Raw genomic sequence first — 17338 nt, 5'->3', positions numbered from 1 at the left:
TCTTAAGGCATTCACTGAATATAATGAATTAACTTCATTTCTGTGTATCTAGGATGGTATCAGCTGTGTATTTTGAGAGAACTGAGGAAATAGTCATCAGTCCTTTTTTGTGGTATTTACACAAAATACCCAGATACCCAATTGAAATTTTACAGAGAATCTTTAGTACCAGAGAAAACACTGTCATTTGCTTTTTGAAATTCAAATTCAGCTCTTTCTCCAACAACCAACATCACAGTTGAGACTCTAAGCTGAGGCAGAAAAAAGCTAACCTATTCCTTTCTACATCAATCTCTCAACAAAAAATAAGGGTTTGATTCTCCCCCTCCGAACTAGATAAGAAAGTAATCAATGTAAAAGAGACTTTAGACAGAGTACACTACACTGCAAGAATGTTAATGTGATCAAGCATCAAGGGTCACAGCTAACTCAAAGTCAAAGAGCAGGGGAGAGGGCAATGTAGAATACTCAGGCAGGAAGGGAAGTCAGAAAGGCCATGAGATCATTCGTTTGTTCAATAAATGTGAATTTATATGCCTATGTTGGGTTAGATACTCTAGTGAGTGCTAGGTCTATAGAAGCAGTAAAACATCGCCCTGGTCCTTAAGGTGTTCACATTCTAATAGGGAAGATAAACATAATAAACATAATTAAAATGCAAAGTGTATTGTTAGAGATGGCACCACCTTCACTTGGTTGCTCAGACTGAAACCTAGAGGCTTTATTTTCTTTTTTTATTATTATGGAAAATTTCAAACATACAAAAGGAGACATCATGAACCCCCTTGTACTCGTCACTCAGCTTCAGCAGTTACCAACTCATGGGCAATTTTGTTCCATTTCTCCTTCCACCAACTTCCTTCCAATATTATTTTAAAGCAAGATGTCATATCATTTCATCTGTAAGCATTTCAGTGTGTAGAGCTATAAGATAATGTCTGTTTTAAAAAACCATTATCACAATACTGTCATCACTCCTAAAACAATTCACAAAAATTCCTAAATGTCACCAAGTAATGGGAGTCATTTTAAACTCTTGTTTCTCTCAAGTCTCATCTATTCCATCAGCAAGTCCTATTGGTCAACTTCCAGGCAGGTCACTTTTTACCACCCCTGCTATTACCACCCTACTTCTACAGTCACATCTCTGTAGATACTAGCGTTCAAACCAACAGTTTACTTCTGCTCTTGGTTTTCAAAAGCTAGTTTTATTCATAACTGTTAGAGTGATCCTTTTAAAAGTATCTAAGACAGAGTACTGTTATCATTCGGTATCTGTGGGGGATTGTTTCCAGAGCCCCCTGTGGATACTAAAATCAAGTCCCTTATATACAGTGGTGTATGTAGCATTTGCCTGTAACGTATGCACCTTCTCCCATGTACTGTAAATCATCTCAGGGTTACTTAAAATACCTTATATAGTGTAAATGCTATGTAAATAGTTGTTGTACTGTATTGGTTTTTAAAATCTGTGTTTTATTGTATTGTTTTTATTGAGGGTTTTTTGGTGAATATTTTTGATCCACAGTTGGTTGAATCTGCGGATGCAGAGGGCCAGCCGTATTCCATTTTCCTGTTCAGAACCCCAGATGAGTTCACACTGTCCCTGAATGACAGCTCTCTAAGTCATCTGCCTCTGCTGTTCTCCCTCCAGCCTTATCTGCCAGTCTCCTCATACTCCTCTCACTTTCTGCTTGTATAGATGAGTCATCTCCACTTAACTTACCTGGTCTTTTGCAATAGCTTAGACACACCAATTTGTTTCTGCCTCAGGGCTTTTCTGCTTCTGCCTGGAATGCTTTTCCCTCAGATCTTCACACCAGTCACTCCCTTCATTCAGGCTTCTGCTCCAGTGTTACCCTCAGAAAGGCCTCCAAGCATGTTGCCATTACCCACTTTCTCTCTTTTTTAAACTTATGTTTTGTTCTCTTATACTTACTATCTAATATCATGAAATGTTTATTAGGATATATGTTCCTCACCAGAATGAAACTTTATGAGGGCATAGTCTTCATCTGCCTTTTTGCCAGTCTGTTTTCAGTGCCCTAGCCCTGTGTGTAACACATAATACACCCCCAACAAATATATGTTAATAAATTAATCAAATGCTTCCTTAAGACACAAAACAGTTCAACGTATGTGAGAAAATTAAAATTAAAAAATGTATAGAATTAAAGACACCATAAAGACGAGTGACCAGCTGAGAAAATGAATATAATAATGTTAATTAGAACAAAAAGGATCATGAGATTTTGTTTTGCATTTTTTTTTTTTTTTCTTTTTTAGCTCATCAGCAATCGTTAGTGTTGGCATATTTTATGTATGGCCCAAGACAATTCTTTCAGTGTGTCTCAGGGAATCCAAAAGATTGGACACTGCTGCTTAGAGAAAATGAAATATGTTCAGGAGTAGTTTATTTCATTGCAGCAATATTTCATGGAAATGTGGAAACAATGTAAATGCAGACTGGATAATTGTGGTGTATTTATGTAGTATATAGCTGTTGAATGATACAGAGTTAAATATGCTCACATAGTTAGGATAAAATAGTATTGAATAAAAAACCAAATTATAGAAGTTTACATATAGTATCATAATTTCACTTAATACTTACAACTATTTGTGTACATATAGCTTTGAAATAAAAGTATACCAAAAAATACATGACCATGATAAACCAGCTAATGTCGTCTTGACGGTGGGGAGGGACTTGGGGTCAGTGAAGCACACAACGGGGAGCTTCATCTCTTCCCCAGCAAATGTCAGAAAATCCTAGATTTGATATGGCTGTTTAATGGATAAAAGTGTATCTGTTAATATCATTTTCTACACTTTATGTATGCTTATAATTTTTAAAAATTTCCTTGTAAAATTGCTTATTTTGTATTTAGGAGTACATTTTCTCTCTGTGAAGATAATAACACTGTAAAGCAAGAGTACATGTAATTTCAGTAATGAAGTTACACTAAAATTGAGATCACATTCAGGGGTAATAATTTCCAAGTGAAGCTCCCCAACTTTAATTGATATTAAAATGGTAAGGAAAGCAGTTAATTCCTCTCCTAACTAGACAAACTAAGTATGGATTAATGACAGATGATGGTGAGTATAATTAACAGGAGTGACCTCTCAGAGAATCGTGGGGATTGAGTGATGGGCAGGCTCGCAAACATCTAGGCAGCTGACTGGAAAATTACATTCTTTCAGCTTAAGTTTATTTCCGGTTGGTTTCCTCCAAGGAGCTTTGTCTTCTATGGACAGAGAAATATTAATACAACTTGAAAAAAATGCTTTGCACTGACTCTGATAGTTGAATGATCATCAAATGCTCTTTAATGGCCTTTTAAAATTAAAAGGTATTTAATCTGTAACTCCAGGTGGTTCCCCTCTCTCAGCGAAGTGGTGTTCTTGAATGGTGTACAGGAACTATCCCTATTGGTGAATTTCTTGTTAACAATGAAGATGGTGCTCATAAAAGATACAGGCCAAATGATTTCAGTGCCTTTCAATGCCAAAAGAAAATGATGGTGAGTGACACCCAAAATTAAAGCTTATTGCAAGATTATTTAATGGCTTATTAAAGCTGACAGCTATCAGATATTGTAGAATACAAAAAAACTTAAATTTCATCAGGTAATTGTCAAAGATAATAAGTAAAAGAAAGTAAACTCATCAGAATGAATGTGTGTGAGTGAAAAAGGAAGGATTTTATAAACTACGTATGTCATCCCTTGTCAGATAAGAAATGTAAAGGTTATTCAATGTGTGCTGATTTGTTTTCAATTTGGGAATAAACTAATTCTTAACAAACAAAACACTAAAATGCCAGGCACGATGGCATGCACCTGTAATCCCAGCCACTTGAGAGGCTGAGTCTGTGGGATCACTTGAGCCCAGGATTTTGAGGCCAGCCTTGGCAACAGAGCAAGACCCCATCTCTAAAAAACAGACACACACTAAAACAACAACAACAAGAGTATGAAGTAATTTTTTATGAAATTGAAATAGAAAATCTTCTAAGACATTTACAGTGTCACATTGGCCATCTAGTCTGATACTCATTCACAGAATCAGAAACATTTATTGTATGCTTTCTATCTACCAGGTACTGTGCTGACTTCAGACTTCACAAATAGTATGACTAATCATCATGATCCTTATCCCCATTTTAAAATGAGAAGTTCAGAGAACTTTCCCAAAGCCAGTGAGCTAATAAACAGAGCAAGGATTTGAGCCTTGTCTAAATCCAAAATCCATTTACTTTTCGTTTTATTGTGCTTTCTGTGACATGTTTTTAAAAATATGTGGTAAGTGCTATAGGTGTTGTGATGGAAATCTGTACCTGGCACACAGGGTACAGTGTAGGTATGGAGAAGGAAGTGCTTAGTTCTGCCTGGGGTGGGGAGAATAGAGATAAGTAGATCCAAGAAATGCTTCACAGAGGAAAGTGTGTGTGAACCAAGTTTTGTAAATGAGTTGTTTTTCAGACAGAAGGAGCATATAAGCGAAGGAGAAGAGGCATGAGCAGGCACAGACAACATAAGCATAGGCTTAGTGTTTGAGGAAGAAAAGATGAGATTGGAGCAGTAGTTGTTGGTCAAAAGATAGAGTGTTGCTTTATGAAATGCAAAGGAGTTTGCAATTTATGCTATAGGTCTTATGAGACCCTAAAGGATAATAATATCAGACTTGCATTTTAGAAAGAAATTCCGACAGCACTGTGGGTTCTATTTTTGAGAATGCAGACTGGAGGCATGAGATGGTCTGAACTGAGATGAATAGCAGTAGGAAGGGAGAATCGTGGGTAGAGATGAGAAATATGAAGGAGACAGAATTCACAGGATTTGACTGCTGATTAAAAATAAGGTTGGGGGGCAGGTGTGGTAGCGCATGCCTGTAATCCCAGCACTTAAGGAGACCAAGGCAGGAGGATTGCTTGAGCCCAGGAGTTTAAAACTAGCCTGGGAAATATAGTTAGACCCCATCTCTACAAAAAATAAAAAGTCAGCCAGGTAGTGGTGGCACGTGCCTGTAATCCCAGCTACTCAAGAGGCTAAGGTGGAAGGATTGCTTGAGCCCAGGGGCCAAAGTTGCAATGAGCTGTGATCACACCCCTGCACTCCAGTCCAGGTGACGGAGACCCTGTCACCCTGTCTCAAAAATAAAATATAAAAAATAAAAAAAATAAAAATTGTTGGAGAAAAGGAGTAGCCAGTGCCTCCCAGTTTTCTGGCTGGGGCAGCTGTGTAGATGGTGAAGCTCTTTACTGAATGGAAGAATAGAAGAGGTGACTAAAGTTTGCCAGAGATGAAGAAGTATTTGTTTGGATTTGGAAGTGATCCAAGTGAAGATGTTGGATGGGCAGCTGGAGAAGCACATTAAGCTAAAGCTTAATAAAGATATCTGGGCCAAACATTCAGATTTAGAAATCATCAGCATATAGATGGGAGGGAGTTGAAGTCGGTAAGCTTTGCTTCAGGTAGTATTTTACAGCAAGAATATGTTGGAGGATAGAGATCTGAGTCATGTCACCTGCCATCGATTCCTCTGTTCTCTCCCTTTTCCTGTTTTCTGTCGCAACCCAATGTTGTGATGCCATCTGAGCTACTGGAACTACTGAGGTGTTTCTGTCTTTGCTTCTGCTTAAGATTACAGGATTATTCAAATTAGAATTTAATCAAAACAAATAACAGTCACCGTAGGTGTGCTTCCTTCCCCAACGATTAATAACGGAAATCCTAAAGGGATTATCACTTGTAATTGATTGGTTCCCTGTCCAGACTGTTAGCTTCTTGTAGGTAATGTATCCTGTTCATCTTTATTGCCCCTATATCTGTCATATTTTTATATAAAAATGTGGATATTAGTTTAATCAAACACAATATTGAAAAATAATTATATATATGCTCTATTTAAAGGAGGTGCAAAAAAAGTCTTTTGAAGATAAATATGAAGTCTTCATGGATGTTTGCCAAAATTTTCAACCAGTTTTCCGTTACTTCTGCATGGAAAAATTCTTGGATCCAGCTATTTGGTTTGAGAAGCGATTGGCTTATACGCGCAGTGTAGCCACGTCTTCTATTGGTAATCTTGTACATACAGTAGATTCAGCACTTCGTTGTTTGGCAGGTTTTATTTTTGTTTGATTCAGCACTTTTTTTACATTCTGAGTTGCAGGGGGATGATAGTGATGATGTAGTTAGTAACCAAACCATCTTCATTATTAAATCACTATGTTTCTTGTTCATCCTGATTCTTAGCATCTACCTTTTTATAACTTATGTGAAGAGAATTCTCGTACTTTGATAAATAATAAAAAGACAGGGTTTTCTTCTTCGTTTTATAGTTAATGTGGCGTATTTTCTCTCCTCAATGTATTATTTCCTGAGACTTTCTTTGGAAAATAATATAACCTGTGATAACTTACTTCCTTTAATTATTTTTGTTCTTTTGCATATAACCTCTAAAATAACTCTAAATATTATCACCTAGTGATTAATATTAATAGAATTTTGTTTTCAGAATAGAAATCATGAGATATATTTAAATATTTTGTATACAATATATATTTTGACTTTTTTCCCCTAAGAAATTAGAATAGGTAGATAGTATGGTTAACAAAATCCCAGAGCATGAGAACTAATGGAAACATTAGAGATCATTTAATCTATTGTTTCTTTTTTTTAAACTAAAGATGACTCATCACTTATGTACTATATCCCAGGAAGGCAGGGCTTGTATGTTTTGAAAGAGTTCCCAGGTAATTGTGAAACTGTCTTCTACACAGAGAATCACTAATCAGATACAACTAGTTTATAAACAAGAAAGTAGGCCTAGTTAATGACAGAGTGAGCCAGATATCCAATCATTCCGACTCCCTACCCAGTGTTTTTTTTGTAATGCCATGTGATTTCTCTCCCATCAGATGTCATCATCTGTCTGAAATACAGAAATGCAGTTTTTTGGGGGGATATATACCTGGTGAAATGAAATGAATTAATGGTTAATTTGTGTTAAATATAGTTCATCAAGGAGAAGAAAGTTTCACTGAAGAGTGAAGAGTTTATCCATAGACTTCTTATAAGTATGTTCAGTAAAAATTTGAGTACATATAATGCACTGTTTTGGCCCAGGTAAATAATGGGTCTCAACTTTAGCCACAATAATTTGTTAAGTACTAATATTTTAAAATGTGTGCCTATTAGTAAGCAAATTTTTTAGCAAATCATCTAGGATTTGTAAAATGCAGTATGCATTAAAATAGCTGGTAAGATTTGAGTTAAACTCAATATGGCCAGTTATGCACATCATTTAAGTAGGCTAAAAATCCTAAACTACTTAAAGATTATACCAAGTCAGTGGTCTTAATTGAAATTATGGCTGTATATTAGAAAGAGATGGAATCAGTGATTTCAGATTGTTCGTTTTTGTTTTTTTGTTTTTTTTCCAGTTGGTTACATACTTGGACTTGGTGATAGACATGTACAGAATATCTTGATAAATGAGCAGTCAGCAGAACTTGTACATATAGATTTGGGTAAGTAATCAAATCTATGTATCTTTATTCTTTTTAATAAATATTTGGTCATCATGGAATGTTGTTTGCCTACCAAGATATTACAAATATAAGAGAGACAGATACATCAAAGCAGTAAATATTGGTGTTTTTTGTTTTCAGCATAAACAGTTGTGCTGGAAGAAACAGTTAACTCTGCCTGGGATACTGAGTGAAACTTAATAGATGAGGTGACGTTTGAGCCTGGTCTTCAAGAAAGAAAGGAAGCATAATTCAGACAGAAGATAGAGCAGATTCAGAAGAAGGAATCAGGGCTATTCCACCAAAACAAGGAGTAATTTTAAGATGTAGCATGTTGTGGGAGTGGTGAGACATTAAATGTGTCTGGAGTGAAGTATGCTTGTAGTTGAGTCGCTTGAGCGAGAGATTGGTACTGGACTGTAAAAAGTCAGGCTGAGGAGTTTCAGCTTCAGTGCGTTAACCCATAGGAAATAAATGAAGGACGTAATCATATTTTATTTTCAGAAAGATAATTTTAGGAGCACTTTGGGGAGTGGTATTGGCAACAGGAAGAAAAATTCAGGGATATTATAATAGGTTAGCAGAGAAATGATGAAGATTTTTACTAAAGTTGTAGAAACCAGAAGATTGGATTTGAGGGACATTTTTGTAGTAAACTGTACCAGTGATACTAAATGAGGAAATAGTGGGAGAGTGAGGCTCCCGGATAACTGAAGCTTCTAGCTAAGGAGTATATCAAGTTTTGTAAATAATAAGAAAGCGATGAATTTGGTTTTGCGCATTATTTTGAAGTATTAATGGGATTTATAGGTGGAATGGACAGTTTAATATATAAGAAAGAAAGGAGTGTGAATGTAATGACGGAGATCCAGAATCTTCAGCAAATAGATTTCTGTTGAAGTCGTTGGGCTAGAGGAGGTTCTGATCTTACACATCATCCTCGATAAAGAGACCTAAAGATGAACTCATAAGGAAAGTGAGCCTTGGAAAGGCTGAGCCAGAAAAAAATTGAGAAGTACGCAAGTCTTGAAAACTAGGAAGTCAGGATCTTGGAAGGCAAGAGGGGAAAGTATTTTATGAAAGAAATAGTGCTCAATAGTATCTGATACAGAAAGGTCAGAGAGGATGAATGCTGAAAATAGACCTCTGAATTTAACAAATAATCAATCTTAGAGGCCTTGGAAGTCGCCTTTGGATAGAATGGAGGAAACCATACTGTAAAAAGGCAAGGACTGAATGGAAGTTAGGGATGTGTAGATTAAGAATGTGAAATCTGCCAGGCGCAGATCACAAGGTCAGAAGATCAAGACCATCCTGGCCAACATGGTGAAACCCCGTCTCTACTAAAATACAAAAAATTAGCCTGGTGTGGTGGTGGGCGCCTGTAGTCCCAGCTACTTGAGAGGCTGAGGCAGGAGAATTGCTTGAACCTCGGAGGCAGAGGTTGCAGTGAGCCAAGATCAAGCCACCGCACTGCAGCCTGCCGATAGAGCAAGACTCCGTCTCAAAAAAAAAAAGAATGTGGAATATTCCTATAAGAAGTTTAGAAGGGAAGGGAAGGATGGCAGAGAAGTTTGCTGCAGCGATGAGAGACACCTTTGGTCCTTGCTTTTTTAAGATAGGAGAGGTGTAAACATGTTAGATATTGAAGATACAGGAGAAAAACAAAAGATAATTGAAATAGCAAGCGATATCATAAAGTACGTTAAGTCTGGTAGCATTGGCTTTAGATTGGAGGCATGTTAGCTTTTCTGCTGAGAGGAGGAAAAGTGATGCCAATAGGGAAGTCTTAAGCTGGAGGGGAAGGAGTATGAAGGAATTATATTTGCTATTCTGTTTTCGCTGAGAAATAGAAAGCATGCTCATTTGCTAAGAATTGGAGGGATGTTAACTGGCCTTAAAAGAACAATAAAATTCTAAAATTTACCATGGAAATGAGACCAAGACCTGACTAGAAAGGGATAAATAAATAAGACATGCCAAGCAGTTTAAGGGACACTTTCAATCCTAAATTTGTAGTGGAGCCAGTAGGGTTGTTGTATGATTTTCCAGCAGTCCTCAACATCCTTGGAGCTTAAGTTGTAGTTTAAAATGGTAGATGTGGCGGAGGGACAAGGGGACAAACAGATTTGAAGCGCTGATGAGAGTAATCAAGCTTTTTCTCTACCCATGGGCTGAGTTAGGGAAGGAAGAGGGCTAATAAACTAGAAATCTCAGTCAAATTCAGAGACTGTTTAGTAAGAATAAGGGGTCGAAGGAGAAGAGGTTTTGATTGGAATGTACAATTTACAATGTCTAAGAGGGTGCAGTCTTAGGAGACTCATTTCTGGAGTGCAACCCATATGAGTGGTTCGCTAAGAGAGAATGAAATTGAATTCCATTAGAACAGAGATGGTCATGGATATTATATGGTTGTCCCCAGAATGAATTCTAGAGTTGGGACAGAGGAGAAGATTGTGAGCTAGGTCCATGCCAACATTCAGTGAATGTGAGAGAAAACCTTACAGGTTTACATAGTAAACATGAAGATGGGAGGGATTTGTTAGAGCCAGAAGGTGGGGATCTCAACAGGGGAGTGAGACTTTATCTGAGAATGAAAGGGCAGTGGTCTGGAAGATGCAAATTAGAGGTAGGAGTATGCCAACCTGTGTCCATTCAGGTCGTGCTAAAAGCATCTATAAATGAGAAGGGTAAATTGGTACAACCCCTTTGGAATATTGTTTGGCATTATCCACTAAAGCTGACTTCATGTATATCCTGTGACCCACCAATTCCACTCCAACAGAAATGCACACATATGTTTAAAAATGTTTATAGTAGCACTATTCATAATAGCCCCTAACTAGAAACAATCCAGATATCCCTCATAGGTAGAATGGATGAACAAATTGTATATTTATATTCTCTTTGTATATAATGAGATTGAATGAACAATAACACACAATATGGAAGACTCTCACAAATACAATGCTAAGTGAAAGATTCCAACACAAAAGAGTCCATATGTATAATTCCATTTATATAAAATTCAAAGGCTGATAAAATTAATGTATAGTATTAGAAATCAGGCTAGTGGTGACTCTTTGAAAGAGGTGGTTAGTGACTGGTAGAAGGGGCTGAAGGGGGGCCTCTGGAATGCTGGTGCGTTCTGTTAATGTGGATTTGTTACTTTGCAAAAATCTCAGTCACACACTTGGATGATTTGTATACTATTCTGTGTATATCTGTTTGGTTACCTGTTGCTGCATAACAAACCACCCCAGAATTTAGTAGCTTAAAATCACAATTTATTTATTGATTGATTTATTTATCATCTCTCATAGTCTGTTGACTGGGCTCAGCTGGGCAGTTTTCACTTAGGATCTCTCATGCAGATGCAGTTAGCATCTGGGGTTGGAGTTATCTTAAGACTCAGCGGGGCCAGAGTTCATGATGGCTTCTTCACTTACATGTCTGATGCTTCAGCACTCCTATGTGGCCTCTCTGTCCACAGTAGTGTCCTGGACCTATTCAGCATCTTGGGGCTCCAAGGGGGAGGAAGTGGAAGTTAAGGGCTAGGCCCGCAGCTTGCACAGTATCACTGCCATCACATTCTGTTAGTCATAGTCATGCCATAGGGTCCATCCAGGTTCCTTCCTGTTTCTGGGACTCCAGTAACCCTATGTTAGGCCTTCTCACTCTATACTGTTACCTGCTAGTCTATATTTTCCAACCTTTTTTTCCTTTTTTCTGACTCATTCCTTGGTGTCCGTGGACATATCCGGGGAACCTGGACTTTCAGTCCTACTCAGCTATAGCAAACTCTTTCCCTGTTGAGTGTCAGTGGAGGCCAATTGGGGAATCTAGTCTTTTGTCCTTACCTAGCGGTAACAAGGTGGTGACTCCCAAAGGCATCAAAAGCAGAAGTTTAAGGAAGATCCTGAGTCTCATAATAACTAAAAGGTGTAGGCATCGATTGAAAATCATTAGTCATACCAGGAACAAGGAAAGTCTCAACTTTAATGAAAAATGACCACCTGTAGGTGCCAACACTGAGATGACAATGATGTTTGAATTATCTAAGATTTTAAAGCAGCCATCATAAAAACGCTTGAAGGAGCAATTATAAACATGCTTGAAACAAATGAAAATATAGTAAGTCTCAGCACAGAAATAATTAGTCTCAGTATAGAAATAGATATAAAGGAGAACCAGATGGAAATTTTAGAACAGAAGAATATAGTAAATAAAATAAATTTCAACTGCAGAATGAGGAGACAGAAGAAGTGATCAGTGAACAGAAGACAGAGCAGTAGAAATTACTCAAGCTGAGTGACAGAGGAAGAAAATTAAGAGGAAATCTTTAGCATCTAGGGCAAATCAGAGTTCCTAGACTTGATACTAGAAGAACAATCTTTAAGAACTTGCAAAACTTAACAACAAAATCTACTCATAAAATGGCCATGTACTACAAATGTATATAGCAGCTTTATTCATAATAGCCAAGAACCGGAAAAATCCAGATGTCCTACAGTGGGCAAATGCTTAAACAAACTGTGTTACATCCATGCCCTGAAATACTACTCAGCAATGAAAAGAAACAGAACTATTAATAAACATAACAATTTGGATGAATCTCCAGAGCATTAGGCAGAGTGTGAAAAGCTATTCCCAAAAGGTTACGTACTGTATGATTATTCCACTTGCATTTGTATAACATACTTGAAATGACAAAATTATAAAAATGGAGAACAGATTAGTGGTTGCTAGAAAAATAGGGGGTTAGGGGGCTGGGTGATAGGCTATGGGAAGGAAATAGGTGTGGCCGTAAAGGGCAGTATGAAGGATCCTTATGATAGGAATATTGTATATCTTGACTTCATCGATGTCAGTAGTAGTATAGTTTTGCACGATATTACAGTTGGGGTGAAATGGGTAAAAGGCATATGGGATGATCTTTCCTGTATGATTTCTTATAACTCCAAGTGAACATATAATTATAAAGTCTCATGAATTTTTTTTTTTTTTTTTTTTTTGAGATGGAATTTCACTCTTGTTGCCCAGGCTGGAGTGCAATGGCACCATCTCAGTTCACTGTATCCTCCACCTCCCAGGTTCAAGTGATTCTCCTGTATCAGCCTCCTGAGTAACTGGGATTACAGGCGCCTGCCACCATGCCCAGCTAATTTTTGTATTTTTAGTAGAGACATGGTTTCACCATGTTGGCCAGGCTGGTCCCTTAACTCCTGACCTCAGGTGATCAGGCCTTCTCGGCCTCTCAAGGTGCTGGGATTACAGGTGTGAGCCACGGCGCCCAGCCTAAACATTTTTTAAATATAAATATGTCGTCTCCATTTTAAATTGTACCAGTAGTTACTTCATTTTTAAAAATCACCCTTTAACCTAGATTTCTCTAGTTACATCAAGAAGTTGTTATGTTATTTGGATTTGAGGTGGATCTCATAGAGAAGATGAGGAGGAAGGCAGCCAGAGTAGAAATAAACCATTGTATGTACTAGTATTCATAGAATATAGGTAACAAATGGTTTGTTGCCTTTGTAAAGTTCTAACTGGAAAGAAAGTAAATTAGCTGCCAAACCTCCTAACTTCACTGTATTCTTTACTTTAGGTGTTGCTTTTGAACAGGGCAAAATCCTTCCTACTCCTGAGACAGTTCCTTTTAGACTCACCAGAGATATTGTGGATGGCATGGGCATCACTGGTGTTGAAGGTGTCTTCAGAAGGTAAGTGATATAAAGTAAAGGAGGGAAATAATTTTTGATGTCAAAATTACATGGGCTGGGCATGGTTCTTTGCACCTGTAATCCCAGCTACTCAGGAGGCTGAAGTGGGAGGATTGTTTGAGCCCAGGAGTTTGAGTCCAGCCTAGGCAATACAGCGAGACCCAGTCTCTAAAAAAAAATTTGTGTGTGTGTATGTGTGTGTGTGTGTGTGTGTATATATATACACATATATATACACACACGGGTTAGAGATTTGTACAGATTATAGAATTTAATGCTGGAATCATAGCCCTTATCAATACTAAGGAAAAGACCCTGGGTAAAAGCAATAATAGTTCCCCTTCCTTCTACCTACCTGGGACCTAAGCCCATGTAACATACATACTGTTATTCCAAACCTCCTCTGGAAGCATCCCACCTTTACTTTTAACACCTCTGTCCTGGCTGACTCCTTTTTAGTGATCAGAACTACTATTGGATGTTCATCACTGGGGATATAGAAGAGACATTTTTATTTATAGGAGCTTGTGTTCCAGTGTAACACTGTGCTACAAAAAAAACTTTGCAATTCCTTGTAGTTTTCTCAGCATAGGACTGTGTACTCAGATTGGGGCAGATTGAAGTCAGTGTAAACTAATAATTGCCACAATAATCAAAGACTGAGAGCTGAGCACAGTGGTGCATGACTGTAATCCCAGCTACTTGGGAGGCTGAGGCAGGAGGATGACTTGGCCCCAGGAGTTTGAGACCAGCCAGGGCAATGTAGCAAGATCCCGTTGCAAAGAAAAAAGAAAAAGGAAAGAAAATCAAAGACGGAAATAAATCTTTCATAGTAGTGTTGTGTTATTCTTGTAAATGCCAAGCTTGCGAAATAGTCAAATACATACTTGTATTCATTTCAGGTATCTAATGAAAGCCCACTCTGCCAGGTATTATGCTATTTTGAGATACAAATTTGTAGATTATTAACAAGCATAGGCTCAGCATACTACACATGAGAGTATACAGATAAAGATATGTTGAAAACATTGGTGTGTAACAAAATCTGTATTTATAATGTGTTTGACTCTAGATGCTGTGAGAAAACCATGGAAGTGATGAGAAACTCTCAGGAAACTCTGTTAACCATTGTAGAGGTAAAGTATTTTATAAGGAAGACTTTTTTTTTTTTTTTTTTTTTTAAACCAGGTAGACTGTACCTCATCGGGAAGCCACTGATGTGAAGAGCACTGCTTAATTTTAACATAGGGGGATGTGGCTGGGCAGCAGAAGGGAGGAGATTGCACACTTAGCCTTTTCACACATCCAAAAATACTGGTTTAGAAATGCCTTCAGCCCCCTCGAGCTGCTTGGAATGTTATAGCATTGTAAGTTAAGTAGTCTCTAGTTTTCAATTCGTAAATCAACTCTTTGACATTTAGATATTCCATGTGGTGGTATTATCTTCAGAATGGTTTCCATTAGGGCTTAAGGGAAATCGGTATCTCCTTTTTCCCTGCCCAGGTTCAGAACTAATTAGTCAGACAAACGGAGATCAAATTGTCAGCATCGTTACTAGAGGAACATGGCTTAGGAATGAGGGCCAAACTAGTTTACTGCTGGTGCTACCTCAGTACCTCTCTGCTGTCTTAACCTTGGGACTCTCAGGAACCTGAATAGGGTTTGGGCCTGCAAGAGCAAACACATGTAATCAGGATCACTGCCTTGTCTTGATCCAGGGCAGAAAAAAAGGAAGTCAGACAAATTTCAGTGTCTGTGCTGTTAGTACCTATGCCAGTCATTCACCAACCTGGTAAGGGTATATGAGACAAGAAATCAGGAGTGTGGCCTCCCCAGGGAAACATGGCAGGTAGAGTGCAGCATGGGCTTGCCTCTTCCACTCCTCAGCTTTTCTTCCTTTAACCTGATAATGTTGGACTTGCCGCATGTTAGTATTACTTGTACTGCTTTTAAAAAACATTGATGCTGATCAAATCCAAACCAGGTTTCTAGGGATGGGGCAGGAATATATGTATTTTAAAAAATCTCTCCTACTGTACAACTAGGATATGAAAACTGTCTTAGTTCATTGGCATTAACCATTAAGCCTGTGGTCAATAAGGGTGGGGCTTTATCCCTTGGAAGATGAGTAATGGTCCATCAGGGTGGTCCTGTGTGCACCTTTATGAACCGAGGCATCTTTATAGATCTCCTTTGGACCTCAGATGGTAATACAGATTTTGCTACGAAGAGTTTGCTGAAATAGGTCCCAGTAATATGTTGGTAAAATTAAATACAAGGCTGTGCTATTCCCAAGGTTAAAAATACATTTCTTTTTTCTTTCACCCATTTCAAATTCTGTTCATACATGTTGTCATTTGTTACAGTTTGCCATTGGTTCTGCAGTAAGAATACATGATACAGAAAATAAGCATGATGTGTAACATTTTTAAAAAAGAATACATGATAACATGGATGCCTCAATAATGTCGAAATTAAACTCTAAAGTTATATTATCTTGCACTTGTCATGTAAGAAGCAGCAGCCCGGGCCAGGTGCGGTGGCTCACGCCTGTAATCCCGGCATTTTGAGAGGCCGAGGCGGGTGGATCACCTGAGGTTAGGAGTTCGAGACCAGTTTGGCCAACATGGTGAAACCCCATCTCTAATAAAAATACAAAAAATAGCTGGGTGTGGTGACAGGCACCTGTAATCCCAAATTCTCAGGAGGCTGAGGCAGGAGAATCTCTTGAACCCAGGAGGCGGAGGTTATAGTGAGCCGAAATTGTGCCATTGCCCTCCAACCTGGGCGACAAGAGCAAGACTCTGTCTTTAAAAAAAAAAAATTAAAAAAAAAAAACCCAAACTTTTCAAATTAAAGAGTCAAAGCAGCTTAACATATTCTTTAGTATTTTACTCTACCTAGTCTCAGTCAGAAGGGATTTTTTATGCTAAGGTGGAGTTGGGAGTTTCTTCCAGTAGTTTTATCCTACCTAACACTCACCAGAAGACGGTAGTTCTTTTAGGGCCTCAAAAATCTTACTAGTTTAATGGCAAACTGCTTATGGACTTCACTTTTTAGAGTGGTAGGAGATCAAATTAGAGAAGTGACAGTGGCCAGATCCTTTGCCATTGTAAGGACTTTGGATTTCCTGAGGGTTTTGAGTCTGAAAAGTGATTTGCATCTCCACCTACAATAACTCTCACCTTTAAACACACCCTCCAATGCTTTGTGTATTTTACACTCATCTACCTGATCTTCCCTCTGTAAATCTGTCTGAATTTCCCAAAATCATTTGGTGTGATTGTCCCAATCTTCAATAATAACTTCCCCAGTGATCTTACCACAGTAAGACCACTTTCTGCCTTCAGCTTTAGGAGGGTGCTTCTCAATAGCATCCAGCTTTAGGAGGGTGCTTCTCAATAGCATCCAGGTTCCCAGTCCTCTGGGACATCATTTCTCTCCTCTCTTGGATTCATTTATTTTCTTCTCTTAGATTTCATTGATACACAGTCACTATTTCTGTTCTGATCTCCCTGCTTCCTAAGCCCCTCCTTCAGAGCACTTTGACCTGGGTGTATTTCCCTTTTCCTCTCAGTGTATTTGTCTCTCCTGGCCTTCAAGATTTCATTTTCTTCCCAATGGACCATTCTGTCCTCTTTAAGATTTTATATGTTCTGCTAAGGAAATATCTCTCTCCCTCTAGCTCAATGATGCTTAGCCAAGAGCAATTTTGTCCCCTAGAGGACAGTTGGCAATGTCTGGAGGCATTTTTGGTTGTCACAATTGGGGATGGGAGATGAGGACAGTATTGGCATCTACTGAGTAGAGGCCAGGGATGCTGGTGAACACCCCAGAATGTACAAGTTAGCCCCCACAGCAAAGAAATATCCCATCCAAAATGACAGTAGTGCTGAGAGAAACCCTGCTCTCGCTTAATCAGTCTCTATTCCTTTACTGTTTCCAGCCACTTCTGTCTTGATTGTCAGACTGAAGCATAATTTTTTACTTATTCCAGTTCCTCCTTAATTCTAATATTTCCAAGTGTGACTTGTGACACAAGACCTTGGTTTTGAAGTAATTTGGATTTTTCTTCTAC

General features: G+C 38.2%; 2 protein-coding genes across 13 annotated transcripts in view; one reads left to right on the top strand and one right to left on the bottom strand.

The window, feature by feature from the left end:
• The window catches only part of C12H11orf65 (chromosome 12 C11orf65 homolog), a 152594-nt gene that overhangs the window by 41457 nt on the left and 93799 nt on the right, over nucleotides 1–17338 (bottom strand). Inside the window, exon 9 of one of the 3 annotated variants that reach the window (XM_021926513.2) lies at nucleotides 3421–3502. The exons of the other annotated variants lie outside the window; for them this stretch is intronic. Within the exon in view, the coding sequence (XP_021782205.2) occupies nucleotides 3496–3502 (7 nt within the window). The 3' untranslated portion in view covers nucleotides 3421–3495. Of the gene's footprint in view, nucleotides 1–3420; nucleotides 3503–17338 lie in introns of those variants that run through there. 3 annotated transcript variants of the gene reach the window in all.
• ATM (ATM serine/threonine kinase) overlaps nucleotides 1–17338 on the top strand; it is a 134177-nt gene that overhangs the window by 111619 nt on the left and 5220 nt on the right. For 7 of the 10 annotated variants that reach the window (XM_031652990.1, XM_031652987.1, XM_031652991.1 and 4 more), the window contains 5 exons: nucleotides 3378–3527; nucleotides 5919–6129; nucleotides 7451–7537; nucleotides 13146–13260; nucleotides 14333–14396. In XM_031652990.1, coding sequence (XP_031508850.1) covers nucleotides 3378–3527; nucleotides 5919–6129; nucleotides 7451–7537; nucleotides 13146–13260; nucleotides 14333–14396 — 627 coding nt within the window. Of the gene's footprint in view, nucleotides 1–3377; nucleotides 3528–5918; nucleotides 6130–7023; nucleotides 7085–7450; nucleotides 7538–13145; nucleotides 13261–14332; nucleotides 14397–17338 lie in introns of those variants that run through there. The other 3 variants (XM_031652989.1, XM_021926505.2, XR_004177373.1) reach the window with 2 other exon arrangements.

Source organism: Papio anubis, chromosome 12 (assembly GCF_008728515.1).
Source record: "Papio anubis isolate 15944 chromosome 12, Panubis1.0, whole genome shotgun sequence".
In the NCBI taxonomy this organism is placed as follows: Eukaryota; Metazoa; Chordata; class Mammalia; order Primates; family Cercopithecidae; genus Papio; species Papio anubis.
This window is presented reverse-complemented; position numbering and strand designations above follow the sequence as displayed.